The sequence below is a fragment of the Ceratotherium simum genome, chromosome 11, assembly GCF_057802395.1.
Source record: "Ceratotherium simum simum isolate JZ-2026a chromosome 11, ASM5780239v1, whole genome shotgun sequence".
NCBI lineage: Eukaryota > Metazoa > Chordata > Mammalia > Perissodactyla > Rhinocerotidae > Ceratotherium > Ceratotherium simum.
Genome location: NC_141910.1, coordinates 49,036,691 through 49,056,426, shown reverse-complemented (window position 1 = coordinate 49,056,426; position 19,736 = coordinate 49,036,691). Strand labels below are relative to the sequence as shown.

The following is a 19,736-nucleotide window of genomic DNA, read 5'->3' as shown; positions in this document are numbered from 1 at the left end:
TAATTATATTTCCTTTTTTGAGTTTTTCCTCTGCATAGATTATCAGATTTTTCTCATTCTCCAACTTCGTATTAGAGTTTTTTACTCTTTTTTTTTTTTTTTTTTTTTTTTTGTGAGGAATATCAGCCCTGAGCTAACATCCACGCCAATCCTCCTTGTTTTTGCTGAGGAAGACTGGCCCTGGGCTAACATCTGTGCCCGTCTTCCTCCCCCTTATATGGGATGCTGCCACTGCATGGCCTGACAAGCAGTGCGTTGGTGTGCGCCCAGGATCCGAACCCGGGCCGCCAGCAGCGGAGCGTGTGCACTTAACCACTACGCCATGGGGCTGGCCCCTTTTTACTCCTTTCTGTGTTTAATTTGCCTTTTAACTAAAAGACCTCCTTTCGTAGTTCTTTTAATGAGGGTTTGTAGATAGTAAACTCTCTTTAGTTTCTCTAATGACTGAAAATATCCTCATTCTTATGTGACAAGTTACCTGGATGAAGAATTGATATGGGTTAACACTTTTTCCTTCATCATTTTGAACATACACCATTGCCTACTGACCTTTGTTATTTTGTATGAAAAGTCTGCTGTCATTCTCATAGTTCCTTGTGGAAATTTCTATCCATTTATAGTCTCAGGACTGTATATTTTCTGTCTGAAGAAATTCTTCTCCAGGCTCCTTTTTTTTCCTCTGAAATAAGTGATATTTATCATCACCCCAGAGAGATCTTGCTTGCCTTCACATCTTTGCTTTGCTTATTGTCACATTGGATTGCTTTCCTGCTTCTTCCTTTAGGGTCACTATCCATTAGTTCCTTGAACATATGATTTGGAACTTTATGTTTATCTACTGGAAAAAACCCTTGATCAGGCCAGCCCAATGGCATAGTGATTAAGTTCGCTTGCTCTGCTTCAGCGGCCCAGGCTTCACAGGTTCGGATCCCAGGCACGGACCTATGCACTGTTCATCAAGCCATGCTGTTGCAGGCGTCCCACATATAAAGTAGAGGGAGATAGGCACAGATGTTAGCTCAGGGCTAATCTTCCTCACCAAAAAAAGAAAAAGAAAAAAACCTTGATCACCTTACTCTATTCTGAGGTTTCTTATCATTTGGATATACCTTTACTAATTATCATATATTTGTTCTCTATTTTTCTTCTTTTTTTTTCCCTTTGTTCTCCCCAAAGCCCCAGTAGATAGTTGTGTGTCATAGTTGCACATCCTTCTAGTTGCTGTATGTGAAACGCCGCCTCAGCATAGCCAGACAAGTCGTGCGTCGGTGCACGCCCGGGATCCGAACCCGGGCCGCCAGTATCAGAGCGCACACACTTAACCGCCAAGCCGCCAGGCCGGCCCTCTATTTGTCTTCTATACATTGAATCTGTTCTTGAGGAAAAGGACCATATTTCCTTTTTTGTTATTGTTTTTCATCTTCTAGTATACGGTGCATATTGGACATTTGATACACTTGTTTGTTTAATTAAATGGTTCTTCAACTCTAAGACCCTTGGGGAGATAGGGATAGTTTCAGCTCCTAAAAGTGACTGAAATAATTCTGGAAGACCTATTCATTTATGCCCTAGAACAACAATCCGAGATAGTCTAGAGTGAGTCTACAATAATCTTCATGATTATCATAAATTTGATTATCGTAATCTAAGTGAATGCCTCAAAGTTGGTTGAGTGGTTACATGGTCAAAACTGTGTCTTTCTCAGTGCTATATAGTCTTCCACTTGTTTTAGAGGTCCTGATTTTTGTCCCACACTGTCAATTAAAAATTCAGTCTCCATGTTCAGAATTTTATTTTAAGGTATCCTGAATGTTGGTTTTTCTGTTTACTTCAATTTTATTTACTCTTTCTGATTTTGCAACAATTTACCTGAGGTAAACTATTTGGTTCTCTAAATAAATAAGCTGATTTCTTATACCAATTTAGAGTCCTTTGTTTCCTTAAACCATATTAAGGATTTGATGACAATAGCAAGAATAAGGCTTTTGTCTTGTCTCTTGGCTACTCTAATTTGCTGACTGATTTAACATTTGCCTTCACAGTAAACATTGTTATTAATAAACTGTGTTTGTTAAGTAGTATATAAAAATATTATTTAGAAGCAGTGAGCTTTGAACATTTAAAAGCCTGTAATCTATGTAAAAGAGCACTGTAGGTAGGTAGGTCAAGTAACCTTTAAGACTTAGTTGAAGGTGTTGTATACATGTCTGTTGACGTATATACAGCACTTCTTTATACCCTTGAAATTTAAATTGACTAAAAAACTCTTTTGGTGGGCACGGAGTGTGAGCTTTCATGTTTTATAGTCTTAAAAGTTTGGGACCAAGGTAGCGCTGCGCCGTTTTTTCCTCTGTACAACCTATCCCTGATGCTTTTACTGCATTTTGTTTCTTCAATATTGGGCAGCTTTATTTGCTCCATATCCTTTTTATATCCTTCTCTTGTCCCCACAAATAAAGTTGTTTCTTCTTATTACAAATACATATTCTTTATAAGGAAATTAGAATGTACGTCAGGAAAAAGAAAAACTTAACCACAATCTCGTCCACCCAGTGACAACCTTTGTGGACACCCTAATATATATTCTGATGGAAATCTTATTTTGAAATATTGCTGAAGTAAAAAAAAAAAAATTAGCTTGGTTTTGCACATTTGTACTGGTCTGTAATATTACTTTTTATGATGTTTTAGCCATAGTTTTCTAACCACGATGGTTTTACTTTTTCCTTGATAGAAAGTGGAGCTGTTCCAAAAAGAAAAGATCCCTTAACACACACTAGTAATTCACTGCCCCGTTCAAAAACAGTTATGAAAACTGGATCCACAGGTCTTTCAGGCCACCACAGAGCACCTAGTTGCAGTGGTTTATCCATGGTATCTGGAGTGAGACAGGGACCTGGTCCTGGAACTGCCACTCATAAGGTATTTAGAGACAGTAACTTTAACTGCTATGCCTTTGCAAATAGAAAATTTTGAACATGTTATTCTTGCTTAAGTTTATTACAAGTACTTTATAATGCCTTAGGGAATTGGTAAGTTTCCACCAAGTTGCATATAATTTTTCTTTTTATAAATCTACAAGGGCAACTTGCTATTAAAAAGCAAATCTTATTTTAACTCCTTTTGGACCTATTTAGGCTTCTCATAGTAAGTTTGCTTATCCAGTCTGTTTCACATAATGCTATGTAGTTAATTTTAAATTTGATCTTTTATTTAAATCTATGTAAATATTTTATAACATTAAACATACCTAGAGTCTCCTTATAATTCTAACAAGGATCAAAATTATATTACTGCATTGTCATAGAGCCTTTTTATTTTATAGTAGCTAAATCTCTTTGGATAAAATCCTGTATAAACCTACTTCATGCCAAATGTAGTTCTGTAATGAATACCATGTTACCTTGGAATGAATATACAATTTTTGGATTTTTATACTCTTTTTCTGATTTTTAAACCTTTAATTCTGTGAACTTTAAGATTAATTTGCTTGTGAAAAGTGTAAATGTTAGATTGTGTTTTCACATTAAAATTTTGTGTCCTTTAAGAGTACTCCAAAAGCAAATAGAACAAATAAACCGTCTACCCCTACAACTGCTGCTCGTAAAAAGAAAGACATGAAGAATTTTAGGAATGTAGACAGCAACCTTGCTAACCTTATAATGAACGAAATTGTGGACAAGTAAGTTTTGCCATCTAAAGTGTTTTGTTTTACAGTTTTTATTTTTTAATTTAATTTATAAAATATATCATGAATAAGAGAAAATAAATACCTTGTTTAATTTACATGTTTAATTTTTATATTGGTTTTCAATTACTGTAAATTTGTAAAAAACAATTGCTTCACTGATTTAACAATAGTTTCACAGTTAACATAAAAATGGCTATGTTTCATAGAGCTTAGAATTCATATTATAATAACTGAAGCATATTTCTATCGTGGAGCTAACTGAAATTCTCTCTCTTAGTGGAACGGCTGTTAAATTTGATGATATAGCTGGTCAAGAGTTGGCAAAACAAGCGTTACAAGAAATTGTTATTCTTCCTTCTTTGAGGCCTGAGGTAAGGACTTATATTATCATTTTCCTATAATGTCATCTATTACTGAATCCATAGTAGCAGTAAAGAAATGTTTGAGCTATGCTAGAATGATTAATTCATATAACAGTAGATTTAATGTTTTTAAAAAGAAAAGACATTAGCAACTGGTGTTGACTAGTTATTATAGGAGAGGAGAATAACTGTGAGTGTTACTAATTCCCAATCCATTTCTAACATTTAGAGGAAAAGTAGGTAACAGGAAATAATTTTTATATCAAAGTAAGAAGGATTTAAAATTAAGAGACATAAATCATACTGGAGAAAAGGGAAATTACGATAAAATTATTCAAGTTTAAGTTTGAAGAACAATTTCTAAAAGAATTATTTTCAAGGATATTAAGTCATCAAAGTAAGTAGAGAGCCAGTAAATGATAGGTAGGGGCCTAACTTTCCATCCCATATTTTTAGACTCACTAAGGAAGTTAGGTAATCTTGCAATTGATAATAAGTACTTGATTTTCCATACTTAGCACATTTTGGATTTTCACAATTCACAGATTGCATATTTGATGCTGTTCGATAATGTTGCAAAAAATAAATCTGAGGATCCACTTCTGGATCACTTATTTCTCTTCTTGAACCTTCAAGTCTTATGGACCCATTTACAACATCTAGTGAAAATAGATGTTCTATGGCACATTCTGATGAATACACTTTTGAATGAATGCATAAAGGTTGCGTGGCTCTGTTTTTCCATGGTCTCAGTCATTCTCATACTACCTTCGTGGTGTTTTTCATTTGTGAGTACCAATGGTAGTGAAACTTACTGAATATCTTTTAGGTCTGCTTTCTTTATTTTACTTCTTTTTTTGTGAGGAAGATCAGCCCTGAGCTAACATCTACGCCAATCCTCCTCTTTTTGCTGAGGAAGACTGGCCCTGAGCTAACATCCATGCCCATCTTCTTCCACTTTATGTGGGACGCCACCACAGCATAGCCTGACAAGCGGCGCGTCAGTGCCCGCCCGGGATCCGAACCCCAGGCTGCCAGCAGCGGAGCACGCGCACTTAACTGCTACGCCACGGGGCCGGCCCCTTTATTTTACTTCTTACTCATTCTAAGTAGCTATGTACGTGAAATCACTGGTTTGATATAGTAATTGAAATTTTGCCAGTACACAATAAAATAACCAGGGAATTATTAAAATAGAAAGCATTTGTCCTTATGTGAACCGGATCTATCTCTTGTACCACCTGAGGCCACACTTCAGGAGACATATTGTAGCTTATATAGTGGGCTAACTTTTTGCTGGATTTATATAAGAGTGGTAAATGCAGTGGATTGAATATTGACAAAAAAATGCTTGTTGAAAGGATTCATGTAATTGTAGACCTAAAAAGGATCTTAGCAGGCATCTAGTCCATTGGTAAAGAAACTAGTCCCAAGAGCTAAAATTACTTGCTCAAGATTGTAGGTAAGTAGTGGACCTCGGAAATGAAATAAAAATAAGATTCCTAAGATTAGAACTGCTTCCTCTGGGCCGGCCCCGTGGCTTAGCGGTTAAGTGCGCACGCTTCGCTACTGGCGGCCCGGGCTTCGGATCCTCGGCGCGCACCAACGCACCATTTCTCCGGCCGTGCTGAAGCCGCGTCCCACATACAGCAGCTAGAAGGATGTGCAAATGTGACATACAACTATCTACTGGGCTTTGGGGAAAAAAAGGAGGAGGATTGGCAATAGATGTTAGCTCAGAGCCGGTCTGCCTCAGCAAAAAGAGGAGGATTAGCATGGATGTTAACTCAGGGCTGATCTTCCTCACCAAAAAAAAAAAGAACTGCTTCCTCAATGCTATAGCTGCCACGTAATAATTAAATGTGGGTTTTAGTATTTATTAAGTGCCTTGCTTTTTAGGGTAGAAAAATATCTAAAATTGTGAAGGTAGTACTAAGGAAATAGACTGTGCTAGAAAAGTCATTCAGCTTCTGCTTTACCCATACCTTTAGAGAACACAGTTTTCCACCTGTCACTTTAGAACTTTTTTTTTTTTTTTTAATTTTATTTATTTATTTTTTCCCCCAAAGCCCCAGTAGATAGTTGTATGTCATAGTTGCATATCCTTCTAGTTGCTGTATGTGGGACGCGGCCTCAGCATGGCCGGAGAAGCGGTGCATCGGTGCGCGCCCAGGATCCGAACCTGGGCCGCCAGCAGCGGAGCACGCACACTTAACCACTAAGCCCCGGGGCCGGCCCAAGAACTTATTTATTTTTAAGTAATTCTTTATTTTTTTTCATTTATAGTATATTAACGATGAACCTTTAGCTCCATTATACCACACATTCCCTACCCCTCTCCTCCCAGTATAGTTATATCACAGCTATAAGTTAAATCAATATTCAGTGCTTATAAATATTATTCAGTACAAAGTCAAGTAGAGTATTATGTTATTTTTTTCTTGTATATCTTTTTTTCCCCCCTAGAGTAAATAAGTGTGTTATATTTTTTTATTTGCTTAGTTTTCAACTTACTAAATGATAATTTTTCCTACGCCGTTTCAATCCAATTTTCCCCATGGTGAAACCAATCCAAAAATCTGTTTAGCTCTTTTTTTTTTCTTGGAACCCCTTTTCCTGGAACCACCTTCTTCTGTTCCATTCAAGACCAGTTGTTCTCTATGCTTATTTCGAAGCTATTTTATAAGCTCTCTTCACCATCTTTGTGGGACTTTCCTTTGTCTTTTTATTATGTTGGATCTGTTGGGTGTTTTTGGATTCCATATTTTCTACTTTCATGGTTTATTTTCTCATTTTGATGGCGTACATCCTCCAATAAGTTCCTGAAAAGGGGTCATGTGAGGCAATTTTTTGAGATTTCACGTATCTGAAAATATATGTATTTTACCATCTTCCCTTGTTGATAATTTCATTGGATGTCATTTAGGTTGGAAATTATTTTCCCTTATCATTTTAAAAGCGCACTGTCCATTGTATTCTAGCGTCTAGTGTTGCTTTGAATTAGATACAAAGGATCAGGAATCAGAATAGCAATGGACTTCTCATTGTTATTTCTCAAAGCATTTGGGATCTTCTCTTTTTCCGTGCTGTTCTGATATTTTACTATTTGCTTGTTGCATTTTATTTTTCTCATTTTTTTTCTTAGTGGGCGCCTTTCTAGATATTCGTCCTTCAGTTCTGAAAAAGGTTCTAGAATTCTTTAATTATTTCCCTTTACTGTCTTTGTTTCATCTTTCTGAAAGTTTTTTAAGATAGTTCTTAAACCCTGCTGAATTGGTCTTCTGGGTTTTTTTCTTTCCTCTTTAGTCTTCATTTCTTTGTCCTTTGTTGTACTTGCTGGGAGATTTCATCAAATTAAATTTTCCAACTATTTCCCCAAAATTTCAGATAACATATCTAAACTCTTCCTTATCCTCTGATCGATCCTTTTTTATAGCTCCCTATTCTTGTTTCACAGATGCAGTATCTTCTTTTATGTTTCTGAGAATTATAGCTTTTGTGAAGTTTTGTTCACCGCATTCTTTGTTTCTTCCTTTTTTTTTTTTTCTTTTTTCTTTGAACTTTTTCATGTTGGAAGCTTCTCACAAATATCTGGTTATCATGGTTTTTCATTCACACTAGAGACAAACAATAAAAATGTTGATTAGCAACACTATACAGGTAAGTAGAGCTTGTTGACTAGTAGGAGCTTCTTGATCACAGAATGATCAAGCAGTAAGCCTGGTATTTATTTATTTGGTTTCTCCAAATATCTGTAGCTGTAGGTCTTTGTTTTTGGAGTTGAATTATTCAGATTCTTTAGAAAAGGATTTTCTAGTCACTTGTTTGGAGAATATAGTAATATAGTCTTGACCCTTGACTGTTGGTGTTGTAGAAACTGGGTGGGAGAAGATGACTTAGTTTTCTATTAGATCAAGCCAATGAAATTACTGTTTGTTTTTTTGTGTGTGTGAGGAAGATCAACCCTGAGCTAACATCCGTGCCAATCTACCTCTCTTTGCTGAGGAAGACTGGCCCTGAGCTAACATCTGTGCTGATCTTCCTCCACTTTATGTGGGATGCCGCCACAGCATGGCCTGACGAGCGGTGCATCGGTGCGTGCCCAGGATCCCAAACCCGGGCCGCCAGCAGCGGAGCACACGCACTTAACCACTATGCCACAGGGCCAGCCCTGAAATTACTGTTTTAATAGGTCAAAAATAGTTGAGTATCTTTGTTTGCAGGTGACATGGTTGTCAATGTAGAAAAATCCCAAAGATTTAACAGAAAATCTCCTAGAACTAATAAGTGATTGTAGCAGAGTTGCAGGATACAAAGTTAATACATAAAAGTTAATTGCTTTCTTAAATACCAGCAATGAACAATTGGAATTTGAAATAAAAAACACAATATCATTTACATTAACACCAAAAAAAATTAAATACTTAGGTATAAATCTAACAAAATATATGACATCTACATAAGGAAAACCATAAAACTCTGATGAAAGAAATCAAAGATCTCAGTAAATGGAGAGATACTTCATATAAATGGGTAGGAAGACTCAATATTATCAAGATGTCAGTTCTTCTGAAGTTGATATATAGTTTTAACACAATCTCAGTCAAGACTCCAGTAAGTTATCTTGTGGATATTGGCAAAGTGATTCTAAAGTTTATATGGAGAGGCAAAAGACCCAGATGAGCCAAGGCAGGAGAAGAACAAAGTAGGAGAGCTGACACTACCTGACTTTAAGACTTACTGTAAAGCTGCAGTAATCATGTAGCATTATTCATAATAAGCAGCCAAGACATGCAGACACCTTTCGTGTCCATTGATAGATGAATAGATAAAGAAAATGAATAGCTAAATATAATGGAATATTATTTAGTTGTAAAAAAGAAGGAAATCCTGCCATTTGTGACGACATGGATGGACGTTGAGGGTATTAAGCTAAGTGAAATAGGTCAGACAGAGAAAGACAAATACTGTATGATCTCATTTACATGTGGAATCTAAAAACATTGAACTCATAGAAACAGAAAGTAGAATGGTGATTGCCAAGGACTGAGGGGTAGGGGAAATAAGATGTTGGTCAAAGGGTACAAACTTTCAGTTTTAAGTTGAATGAGTTCTGGAGATCTAATGTACAGCATGGTGACTATAGTTAACAATACTGTATTGTATACTTGGAAGTTGCTATGAGAGTAGAGCTTTAATGTTCTCACCATAACAACAACAAAGTGGTAATTGTGTGAGGTGAAGGATGCGTTAACTAACCTTATTGTGATAAGCATTTTGCGGTATACATGTGTGTCGGTCATCACATTGTACATCTCAAACTTACACAGTGCTATGTCAAGTATATCTCTCAATAAAGCTGGAAAAATATAAAAAACAGAAAAAGTGCTACAGTAATTAAGACAGCATGTCATTGGCAAAAGAACAGACAAATAGATCAGTAGAACAGAGAGCCAAGAAATAGACCCTTGCACATATAATCAACTGATCTTTGGTAAAGGAGCAAAGGCAATTTGATGGAGAAAGGATAGCCTTTTCCACAAATGGTGCTGGAACAACTGGACATCCACATGCAAAAAAATGAATCTAGACATGTACTTTATACCTTTCATAAAAATTAATTCAAAATTGGTCACAGACCTAAATGTAAAAGGCAAACTAAACTGTAAAACTCCTAGAAGATAACCTAGGAGAAAGTCTAGGTGATCTTTGGTTTGACGATGACTTACTGGATATAACACCAAAAGCATGATCCTTGAAAGGAAAAAATTGCTAAGTTGAAGGTCGTTAAAATTCAAAACTTCTCTGTGAAAGACATTGTTAAGAGAATGAAAAGATAAGCCACACACTGGGACAAAATCTTAGTAAAACTTATGATAAAGGACTGATATCTAAAATATACAAAAAACTCTTAAAACTCAACAATAAGAAAACAAATAACCCAATTGAAAAATGGGCAAAAGTTCTGAACAGACACCTCACCAAAGAAGAGATCCAGATGACAAACAGGCATATGAAGAAATGCTCAACGTCATTCGTCATTAGGGAATTGCAAGTTAAACAACAGTAAGATATCCCTACACACTTATTAGAAAGGCTAAAATTCAGAACACTGACAACACCAAATGCTGACAAGGCTGTGAAGTGAAGCAGCAGGAACTCTCATTCATTGCTGGTTGGGAAGGCAAAATGGTACAACCACTCCAGAAGACATTTTGACACTTTCTTACAAAACTAAACATACTCTTACCATGCTATCCAGCAGTTGTCTCTATAACATTTACCCAAGTGAATCAAAAACTTAATATCCACGCAAAAACCCACACATGAATGTTTATAGTGGCTTTATTTGTAATTGCCAAAACTTGAAAGCAACCAAGATGTTTTTTAATAGAGATTGATATAGATAAACAATAGATAGACAACAAATAAACAGACTGTGGTATATCCATATAATGAAATACTATTTAGCACTAAAAAGAAATGAGCTATCAAGCCCCGAAAATACACAGAGGAACCTTAAGTGCATATTGCTAAATCAAAGAAGCCAATCTAAAAGGCTAATACCGTATGATTCTAACTGTATGACATTCTGGAATGGCAAAACTATGGAGACAGTAAAAAGATAATGGTTGTCAGGGGTGCATGGGAAGGGAGGGAGGGTTGAATAGATAGAGCACAAGGGATTTTTTTAGGGCAGTGAAACTATTCTGTATGATACTGTAATGGTAGATATATGACACAAATAGTGAACCGGAACATAAACTATAGACTTCAGGTAATAATAACGTATCAATATAGGTTCATCAATTGAATAAATGTGCCACACTAATGCAAGATGTTAATAATAGGGGAACTTGGGGAAGTGAAGAGTTATATGGGAACTGTCTGTACTTTCCATTCAATTTTCTATAAACCTAAAACCACTCAAAAAAATAAAGTATTTTTTTTTAAAGTTGGATATCAACCACTTTATATGGTTCAGCCTAAAAATACATACACTTTCACTGTTAAGTAAAGTGTTACCGTTCTGGTGCTTCTCCCTTGATTCCTGCCATGCCTGGTGTCCCTGAGTCTGGAGAATCTGGTTTAATTTCTTTTTTTTTTTTTTCCTGAGGAAGATCTGCCCTGAGCTAACATCTGCCAATCCTCCTCTTTTTGCTGAGGAAGACTTGCCCTGGGCTAACATCCATAGCCATCTTCCTCCACTTTATATGGGACGCCTGCCACAGCATGGCCTGACAAGCGGTGCATCGGTGCATGCCCGGGCTCCAAACCAGCGAACCCTGGGCCGCCGCAGTGGAGCGTGCACACTTAACTGCCTGCGCCACTGGGCTGGCCCCTGGTTTAATTTCTTTAGGGAATAAAATGTCTGCCTCCTTTGGTTGTGGAAGAGGAGTACTTGCCTGAGTGCTCTTAGCCGGGGCAGGAACATGGGTTCAGTTGTTTCTCATACAGTCGTCCCCCCTTATCTGTGGGGAATACGTTCCAAGACCCCCAGTGGGTGCCTGAAACTGTGGATAGAACCAAACCCTATATATACTATATTTTTTCCTATACATACATACCTATGATAAAGTTTAATTTATAAATTAGGCACAGTAAGAGATTAACAACAATAATAATAAAATAGAACAATTATAACAATATACTGTAATAAAAGTTACCATAGATCTTAGCAATCTCAGGATATGATTCTTTTTTTTTTTTTTTGTGAGGAAGATCTGCCCTGAGCCAACATCTGCCAATCCTCCTCTTTTTGCTAAGGAAGACTGGCCCTGGGCCAACATCCATGCTTATCTTCCTCCACTTTTTTTCATATGGGATGCCACCACAGCATGGCCCAACAAGCAGTGCATCGGTGTGTGCCCAGGATCCAAACCGACGACCTCTGGGCCGCCACAGCGGAGCACGTGCACTTAACTACTTGCGCCACTGCGCCGACCCCTGATTTTTTTCTTTCCCTATCAAGTCAAGAACTTTCACCTTTTCACTTAAAGGAAGCACTTTATAGTTTCTCTTTGGCCTATCCGAATGGCCAGCATCACTACTTGTGTGCTTTGGGGCTATTATTAAGTAAAAGAAAGGTTTCTTGAACATAAGCACAACAACAGAGGCAGTTGATCTGATAACCGAGAGGACTACTAAGTGACTAATGGGCGGGTAGCATATACAGTGTGGATACACTGGACAAAGGGATGATTCACATCCCGAGTAGGACAGAGTGGGGTGGCTCGAGATTTCATCATGCTACTCAGAACAGCGCGCAATTAAAAACTTATGAATTGTTTATTTCTGGAATTTTCCATTTAATATTTTTGGACCACAGTTGATCTTGGGCAGCTGAAACCATGGAAAGCGAAACCTCAGATAAGGGGAGGACTACTATGCACTCTTTCAATCAGTTCCTCTGTTTTTGGCTGCCTACCTTACTGCTGCTTCCTCTGGTACCTGATGCTCCAATTCCTGAGCTTTTCCAGGTTCTTTTTTTTTTTTTCCCCCTGAGGAAGATTAGCCCTGAGCTAACATCTGTTGCCAATCTTCCTCATTTTTTTTTGGCTTGAGGAAGATTAGCTCTGGTAACATCTGTGCCAGTCTTCCTCTACATATTGGTTGCCGCCATAAACCCAGGCTCCTGAAGCAGAACATGCTGAACTTAACCACTATGAACTATGCCACGGGGCCGGCTCATTTTTCCAGGTTTTTTTTGTTCACATCACCTTGCTCCTGGTATCTGAGTGTCCCTTCACAAGTAGACACTTAGGTTTTAGCTCCCTCAGCTCTGCTAAATAATTTACTACACTTTATCAGTTCTCCATCTGCAAAAATTTACTGTTCTCCATCTGCAAAAATTCATTTACTCTTATTTTGGTGAGATTTCTAAAGAAAGTAGAGAGGCCTACCTATGTTCAATGTGTCTTGTTTAACTAGTCTGCTTTCATTTTGATCTATGACGATTTAGTTTTGTTTCGTTGTGTTTTCTTCTGTTTTTAATAATTATGCTAATTTATTGATTATGTATTCTCTTTAGTGCTCTGGGCAGCACTATTTGGGAGGATGCTGCTGAAAAATGGTGCTTTTTAGATGACAAATAATGCTTAAAATGTCTGGAAAACAATTGTCTCTAGAATCACAATTGTGAACTAAGGTATATATTTTTAAGTTGTTCACAGGACTTAGAGCTCCCGCCAGAGGATTGTTACTCTTTGGTCCACCTGGAAATGGAAAAACAATGCTGGTAAGAATTCTTTTTAAATTTGAATGTTCTCCTGAGATATTAGAGATAATAATATGAAAAAAAGAAACTTTACCTCGTCCCTGAGTTTATTATTCATGGTTTGCTTTTTGCTATAATATACTTCTCTGAAGCTTTTAAACTACTTTTCAATGACGAAGTAGATGGAAAATCATATATGTTATCCTCAGTAGTATGTTTTGGGTTGGTTAAATTTAACAGTGTAATTTTTATTATTTTCCTCAGTTAAATAATAAAATTTTTACCTTAAAAGAGCTTACCTTGCTATATTGAGTATCTTCCTAAACCTTTATTTTTTTACTGTCTTAACAGCCTTATTTAAGTAATCAGCACGAGACAGATTTTTTTTCCCATATCTTTTTGCCTGAAGTTTTTACCAGGATCTGGATACCTCTTTCTCCTGCATGGCTCTTCTGGAGGGAAAAAGTAAATAGGGACAGAGTGACTTTTGCCCTTAGCTCTTTATCTTTCTCTAACCAGTTATCTTTCTACAACTAGGAGAAGAGTAACCCTCTTCTTTTTTTTTAACCTCTCCCTATCCATTCTCCCTTAGGAAAAAAGAGAGTGGAAAGAAGCACAGCTTTTCCTAGAACTTTTCCTCATTGTTGAGAAGGAAACACATTGATTGCCACATACTGCGAATTGTGTCATATCTTATATTTTTTGAAAATCTTTTCTAGTACTTAAATTGATGAAATGCAGTTATATTTTTAAAGCAGGATATTGAACTAATATAATATTTGCCCTTGTTTTTTAAAGGCTAAAGCTGTAGCTGCAGAATCTAATGCAACCTTCTTTAATATAAGTGCTGCAAGTTTAACTTCAAAATATGTGAGTGTTCCTTTTCCAGTATTGTCATATTTTAAGGTTACTGTGTAAATGTTACTGTGTTAAGTATAAATGTTATTTACATCACACAAAAATGTGTTTCTATGAGTTTTATTTTATTTATTTATTTTTTTTGTGAGGAAGATCAGCCCTGAGCTAACATCCATGCCAATCCTCTTTTTGCTGAGGAAGACCAGCCCTGAGCTAACATCTGTTGTCAATCCTCCTCCCCTTTTTCCCCTTTTCTCCCCAAAGCCCCAGTAGATAGTTGTACATCATAGTTGCACATCCCTCTAGTTGCTGTATGTGGGACACCACCCCCGCATGGCCGGACAAGTGGTGTGTCAGTGCTCGCCTGGGATCCGAACCCAGGCCACCAGCAGCGGAGCACGCATACTTAACTGCTAAGCCATGGGGCCGGCCCCTCTATGAGTTTTATATCTATTTAAATATGATGAATATCATTCTTCAAAGTAGAAAGTTATGTGCATTTGTTAGGCTCTTTAAAAATTAAAATTGTGCTGTCGAAGACTGTATTAGTTTGCTAGGGCTGTGTAACAAAGTACCAGAAACTGGCTCAAACAACAGAAATTTATTGTCTCACAGTTTTGGAGGCTAAAAGTCCAAGATCAACTTGGTGAAGTAATTGAGAGTAATTATATGATACCCTTTTCCTAGTCACATTTTGCTTCCTATGTGAAATTTTATAAGTAAAATTGTTATTAGAGTAGGTTTACCCACATTGTGCACATAATATAATGGAAAATACTGTCTTGGAAGTTAGGAGAGAGGGATTCCAACCCAACTTTTACATACTGAGCTGGCCTTAAAAAGTATCACTTTAGGCCTTAACTTCATCTATAAAGTGTTGATGTCATATGAGGTGATTTCTTGCAGTTCCTTCCAGCTCTGAGAATATTGTTTTGATGATTCTAAATCTGAGGCCATTCCTTTTTTTTTTAATTAAATTTTCAGTAAAAGAATAGATGCCACCTAGAGGACAGAAAAGTTTTGACAGTAGATTACCCCAAACCTCATGACTCTTATTTATTAGATGCTTTGGAGCATAGAATGGTTTTAGTATAGTGTCTCAGCCCCTGGGAATATCTCAGGGGATGTTCATAGACTTCTGGACTCCCTAGCAAAATTTTGATATTTTATTGGCAATGATATTGTGAGAATGAGATTTCACTTTCCAACTTATCTGCTTCTATAAATATACCTTGCAGCCTAGGGCTTAAGGAATATGTGCTGTCTCTTTCTCTCCCCTAGTCTTCCCTCTTTTCACTAGTTATATACCCCTGACTAGTAGCTGTTCCATTCTCAAGTCTTAGGAATGCAGGGCAAAGCAAAACAGAGATATATTTTATTTTTTAAAGTACTTACCAGACTGTATTAAATAATAAATAGTCTGTTTTCTACAATTATGAGGTGTGCTCATTTCGGGAGCACATATACTAAAATTATAAGGGACAATTCAGTACCTTCCCCTGCCTTGCTGCCCGCCACCCCCATGCCTTAAACCAAATCTTTGGTTGTTGCAAAGAAACGAAATTAAATTCCTAGGTTCTAGACTTTCAATCATGAATTTTTAAAGGATGGAATAGTCTTGCATTTTATGTGTATAACAATGTATAATGCCTTGTTTTAGGTGGGAGAAGGGGAGAAATTGGTGAGAGCTCTTTTTGCTGTGGCTCGAGAACTTCAACCTTCTATAATTTTTATAGGTAAGAATATGTTTTCCAGCTAAGTTAGTTGAACATTTGTGAAATTTCCCTGTCAAAATATGAGAGATATGATAGGAAGGATTATTCAGAAGGAAAAAGTTTTAAAGAAGCACAGAATTAGAGAGTAGGACCCATTATATTAGTAAATTAAGTTGTAAACTAGACTAATCTCAGATAACTCCTGTAGTTGGCTTTTAATTAAGGTTTTATCCTTGTATTTCCTCTAGATGAAGTTGATAGCCTTTTGTGTGAAAGAAGAGAAGGAGAACACGATGCTAGTAGACGTCTAAAAACTGAATTTCTAATAGAATTTGATGGTGTAAGTGTTGATTGTGATATTTTTGATGTGGTAGCCTTTTAGTGTATATATTTTCCTGTTAAATAACCCAAATTAGAAATAGAGATATCTTTATTGTTTTTCTTTGTTATTACTTTATCTAAAAGTATTGAAAAAATTTTTTGGCTTACAGGTACAATCTGCTGGAGATGACAGAGTACTTGTAATGGGTGCAACTAACAGGCCACAAGAGCTTGATGAGGCTGTTCTCAGGTAGGGCGATTTACGTAGAAGCACACACATTCATTACAGATATATTTACTCATCTGTTCATCTCACATATTTCTTATTTCCTTCACCCTCAATTCGAAGACTAAATTCGTTATTTTCTACCCTATATCCGTCCTCTGGCCTCTTGTTATCAACTAAAGATTTGAGGACAGGACCAGCATGATATCAGGAGAACCAGTCTTCACTTTACGGTTTTAGGCAAATTGCTTATTTCTTCTGAGTTGGATTACATTATCTTAAAACTCCAAAATTGATTTTTACCCTCTTCATTGGGATTCATGAGAAGCCGATAAAAGCAGGATTCACGGGAACATGTTTTCTGTTCTTGTGTGTTTGAGCAAATTTGTTCTCTTCCTCCTGGGATGACAGCTTGACTCAGCATAAAATTCTTGGGCCTCCCTTTCTTTTCCTGAGGAATTGATAACATTGCTTCATTGTTTTGAAGATTAGATGTTGCAGCATAAAAGTCTGAAGCCAGCCTGCTTTTATTCACATTTATGAATTAACTTGATTTTTTTTCTCTTTACTAGATACAGTTTTTAACCATTGAAATCTGGTTGTTTGAAAAATATGTTGATCCATCTGTGTTTATTTTTCCTGAGATTTGATGTTTGTTTGATAGTTTGGAACTTCCGTTGTTTTGGGAAATTTATTTTGAATACTATCTTTGAATTTTTTTTCTACTTCGTTTTTCTGCTTTTTCTTCTACATACAGTTTATGCATTATGTTGCATCTTTTTGTCTTTCATATCTGTAAAATTTTCTTTCTAATCCCCCCCCCTTTTTTTTTTTGGTGAGGAAGATTGGTGCTGAGCTAACATCTGTGCTAATCTTTCTCTATTTTGTATGTGGGTCCCCACCACAACATGGCTTGATGAGTGGTGTAGGTCTGCACCTGGAAACTGAACTTGCAAACCCCAGGCCGCTGAAGCGGAGGGTGCTGAACTTAACCACTACGCCACTGGGCCACCCCTCTTTCTAATCTTTTTTAACTCTTAGGTCTTTTTTGTTTTGTTTTGTCTGTTTTCCCAAGTTTGTTTCTTTTATTTCTTACTGGGTTAGTGTCTAATCTCCTTTCTGCTATTACTTTTGTAACCTTTGTGTGTCTGGTGGTTTTCTTTTTCTTTTTCATTGCTTTCCTGATCTCTGCAATCCCATTTTTCATCTTCTTCAATTGTCTTATTTCCTTGAGCCTTTGTATGTCATTGCCTTGAGCCTGAGCCTATATATCTCATTGAGCTCTTGTTTCATAGAAGACTTTTTTTTCGTTAAATTATTTTATTTCATGGAAAGATATATAGTCACAATTTTAATTTGCTCTCTGGCAAAATTGTCTTGTGTACTTCATTTTATTTTATATTTATTGTAGTCTTTTCCCTCTTTTTTTGGCACTATTTTTTAAATCAGCCCTGTGCTTTTGCCTGTTTTGCTTATTGTTTTTATTTGAATAAGGGGAATTTGCTTGGAGAACCTAGTTTTAGAAGGATATTGTAGGATAAGAGCTAGAAAAGTAAGATACCGAGCAAGTATCTTGAGTTGTCCTATGAATACCCTGGAGTGGACTAACCTGACGCACAGTAAAGCCTTATCTGATAAAGAGGTCTATGTATCTGTAAGAGATAGGGTTGATTTAGTCTTCTTCAACTAAAAAGGATTGATCACTGCAAGACAGCTTCTCATCTTGCCAGACTGATTGATGTCTTCTTACAAAGATGATGTGTCTTTGAGTTTGTTGTTCAGCCTCTCCTTCCTTTCCCTGCCATTTCCTTGCTACTGACGAGGGTTCACGTGATCTGCAGAGCCAGTCCTCACATGCTTGGTTAAATATGGGGAGGTTCGTTTTATCATCCATCAGAATGTGCTTTCTCAGTTTCTTTTGAAAACTCTATGCTCTGACAGCCACGTCTGGAATCTGCAGTGGTAGGTCCTCTGTATCCTCCGTTGTCAGTGTAATTTTACTGCCCTAGGAAGCCCTTCTTCATACATTTGAGTTCCATAAATGTTACCTAGTTTGTTGATGATGACGTTTACTTTTCTGTTTCTGTTATCCTTGTTTGTTTTAGTTATTTTCAGTTTTAAGAAGACAGCAGAGGTCTCTTTATTTCACTTCTGTATCAGATGTTTTGTTTTAAAGCATTGTTGCTATTCACAACATACATAAATGGTTAATTTAATTCTGACAATATTGAATTAAGGGTTTTTAAATATTAACTAGAAAGTTTTAAAAGAGTAACTCTAAAAATTTCACATTGATGACTACTAAAATGCATTCAAATGCCTGGAGCATTATACTTAAAGCTTTTTTCTTGTCATTTGCTACTTGAACTGAGTTACCTTTAAATTCAAAACTATATTTCTGAAATTGCTTGAATCCTTTCTTTTAGGCGTTTCATCAAACGGGTATATGTATCTTTGCCAAATGAGGAGGTATGTATCTATGTTTGAATTTTTTTTTTTTTAAGCAAAAACAAGTATTACCATCTTGACAATATTGAGTCTTGCAATCTATGGTACAGACACATTGGAAAACAGTTTGGCAATTTCTTAAAAAGATAAACATAAATTTACTGTAAGACCCAACATAATAGCCAAGAACTGCAAAGAATCTAAAATGTTCATCAATTAGTGAATGGGTAAACAAAATATGGTATATCCATTTAATGGAATACTATTCAGCAATAAAAGAAATGAGGTACTTACGCTATAATATGGAAAAACGTCAAAAACATTATGCTAAATGAAAGACACCAGATGCACAAGATAACATATCATATGATTCCATTTATATAAAATGTCCAGAAAAGACAAATTTCTAGAAACAAAGCAGATCCTGGTTTGCTAAGGCTAGGAGCAGGAGTGGGATTAACTGCAAACAGGCATGAGTGAACTTTTTGGGGTGATAGAAATATTCTAAAACTGGATTATGGTGATAGTTGCATAACTCTAAATTTATTAAAATCTATTGAGTTATACACCTAGAGTGGGTGAGATTCATGTTATATGAATTCATACGTCTGTAAAATTGTTTCTAAAAAATTATGGTTGTCTAGCTCAGGCCCTTAACATCCTTGGTAGTGATGGCAGCTATTTCCTTAGTGCTTTATTTCGATCATTTTTAACTCTCTCGGGAACTCTAAAAATGGTAGTTTTAGCTCCATTGAACAGATGTGAATGAGGCTGTAAGAGGTAGAGTGATTTGTGTAAGATCGTTCAGCTCATAAATGAGAGTCAGGATTTGAACCTGATTCCTGGATACTTTATTAAGCTAATTCTTAGGAATGATAATCCTTTACTATTTCTTTTC

At 36.5% G+C, this 19,736-nt stretch overlaps 1 protein-coding gene across 4 annotated transcripts in view; it reads left to right on the top strand.

Annotated features, from left to right (window-relative positions):
* The window catches only part of SPAST (spastin), a 59,335-nt gene that overhangs the window by 27,926 nt on the left and 11,673 nt on the right, over nt 1-19,736 (top strand). For all 4 annotated transcript variants that reach the window (XM_014781289.2, XM_004418162.3, XM_087436947.1 and 1 more), the window contains exons 5-13: nt 2,735-2,922; nt 3,549-3,682; nt 3,969-4,062; nt 13,217-13,291; nt 14,069-14,140; nt 15,789-15,864; nt 16,092-16,183; nt 16,335-16,414; nt 18,817-18,859. In XM_014781289.2, the coding sequence (XP_014636775.2) occupies nt 2,735-2,922; nt 3,549-3,682; nt 3,969-4,062; nt 13,217-13,291; nt 14,069-14,140; nt 15,789-15,864; nt 16,092-16,183; nt 16,335-16,414; nt 18,817-18,859 (854 nt within the window). The remainder of the gene's footprint in view (nt 1-2,734; nt 2,923-3,548; nt 3,683-3,968; nt 4,063-13,216; nt 13,292-14,068; nt 14,141-15,788; nt 15,865-16,091; nt 16,184-16,334; nt 16,415-18,816; nt 18,860-19,736) is intronic.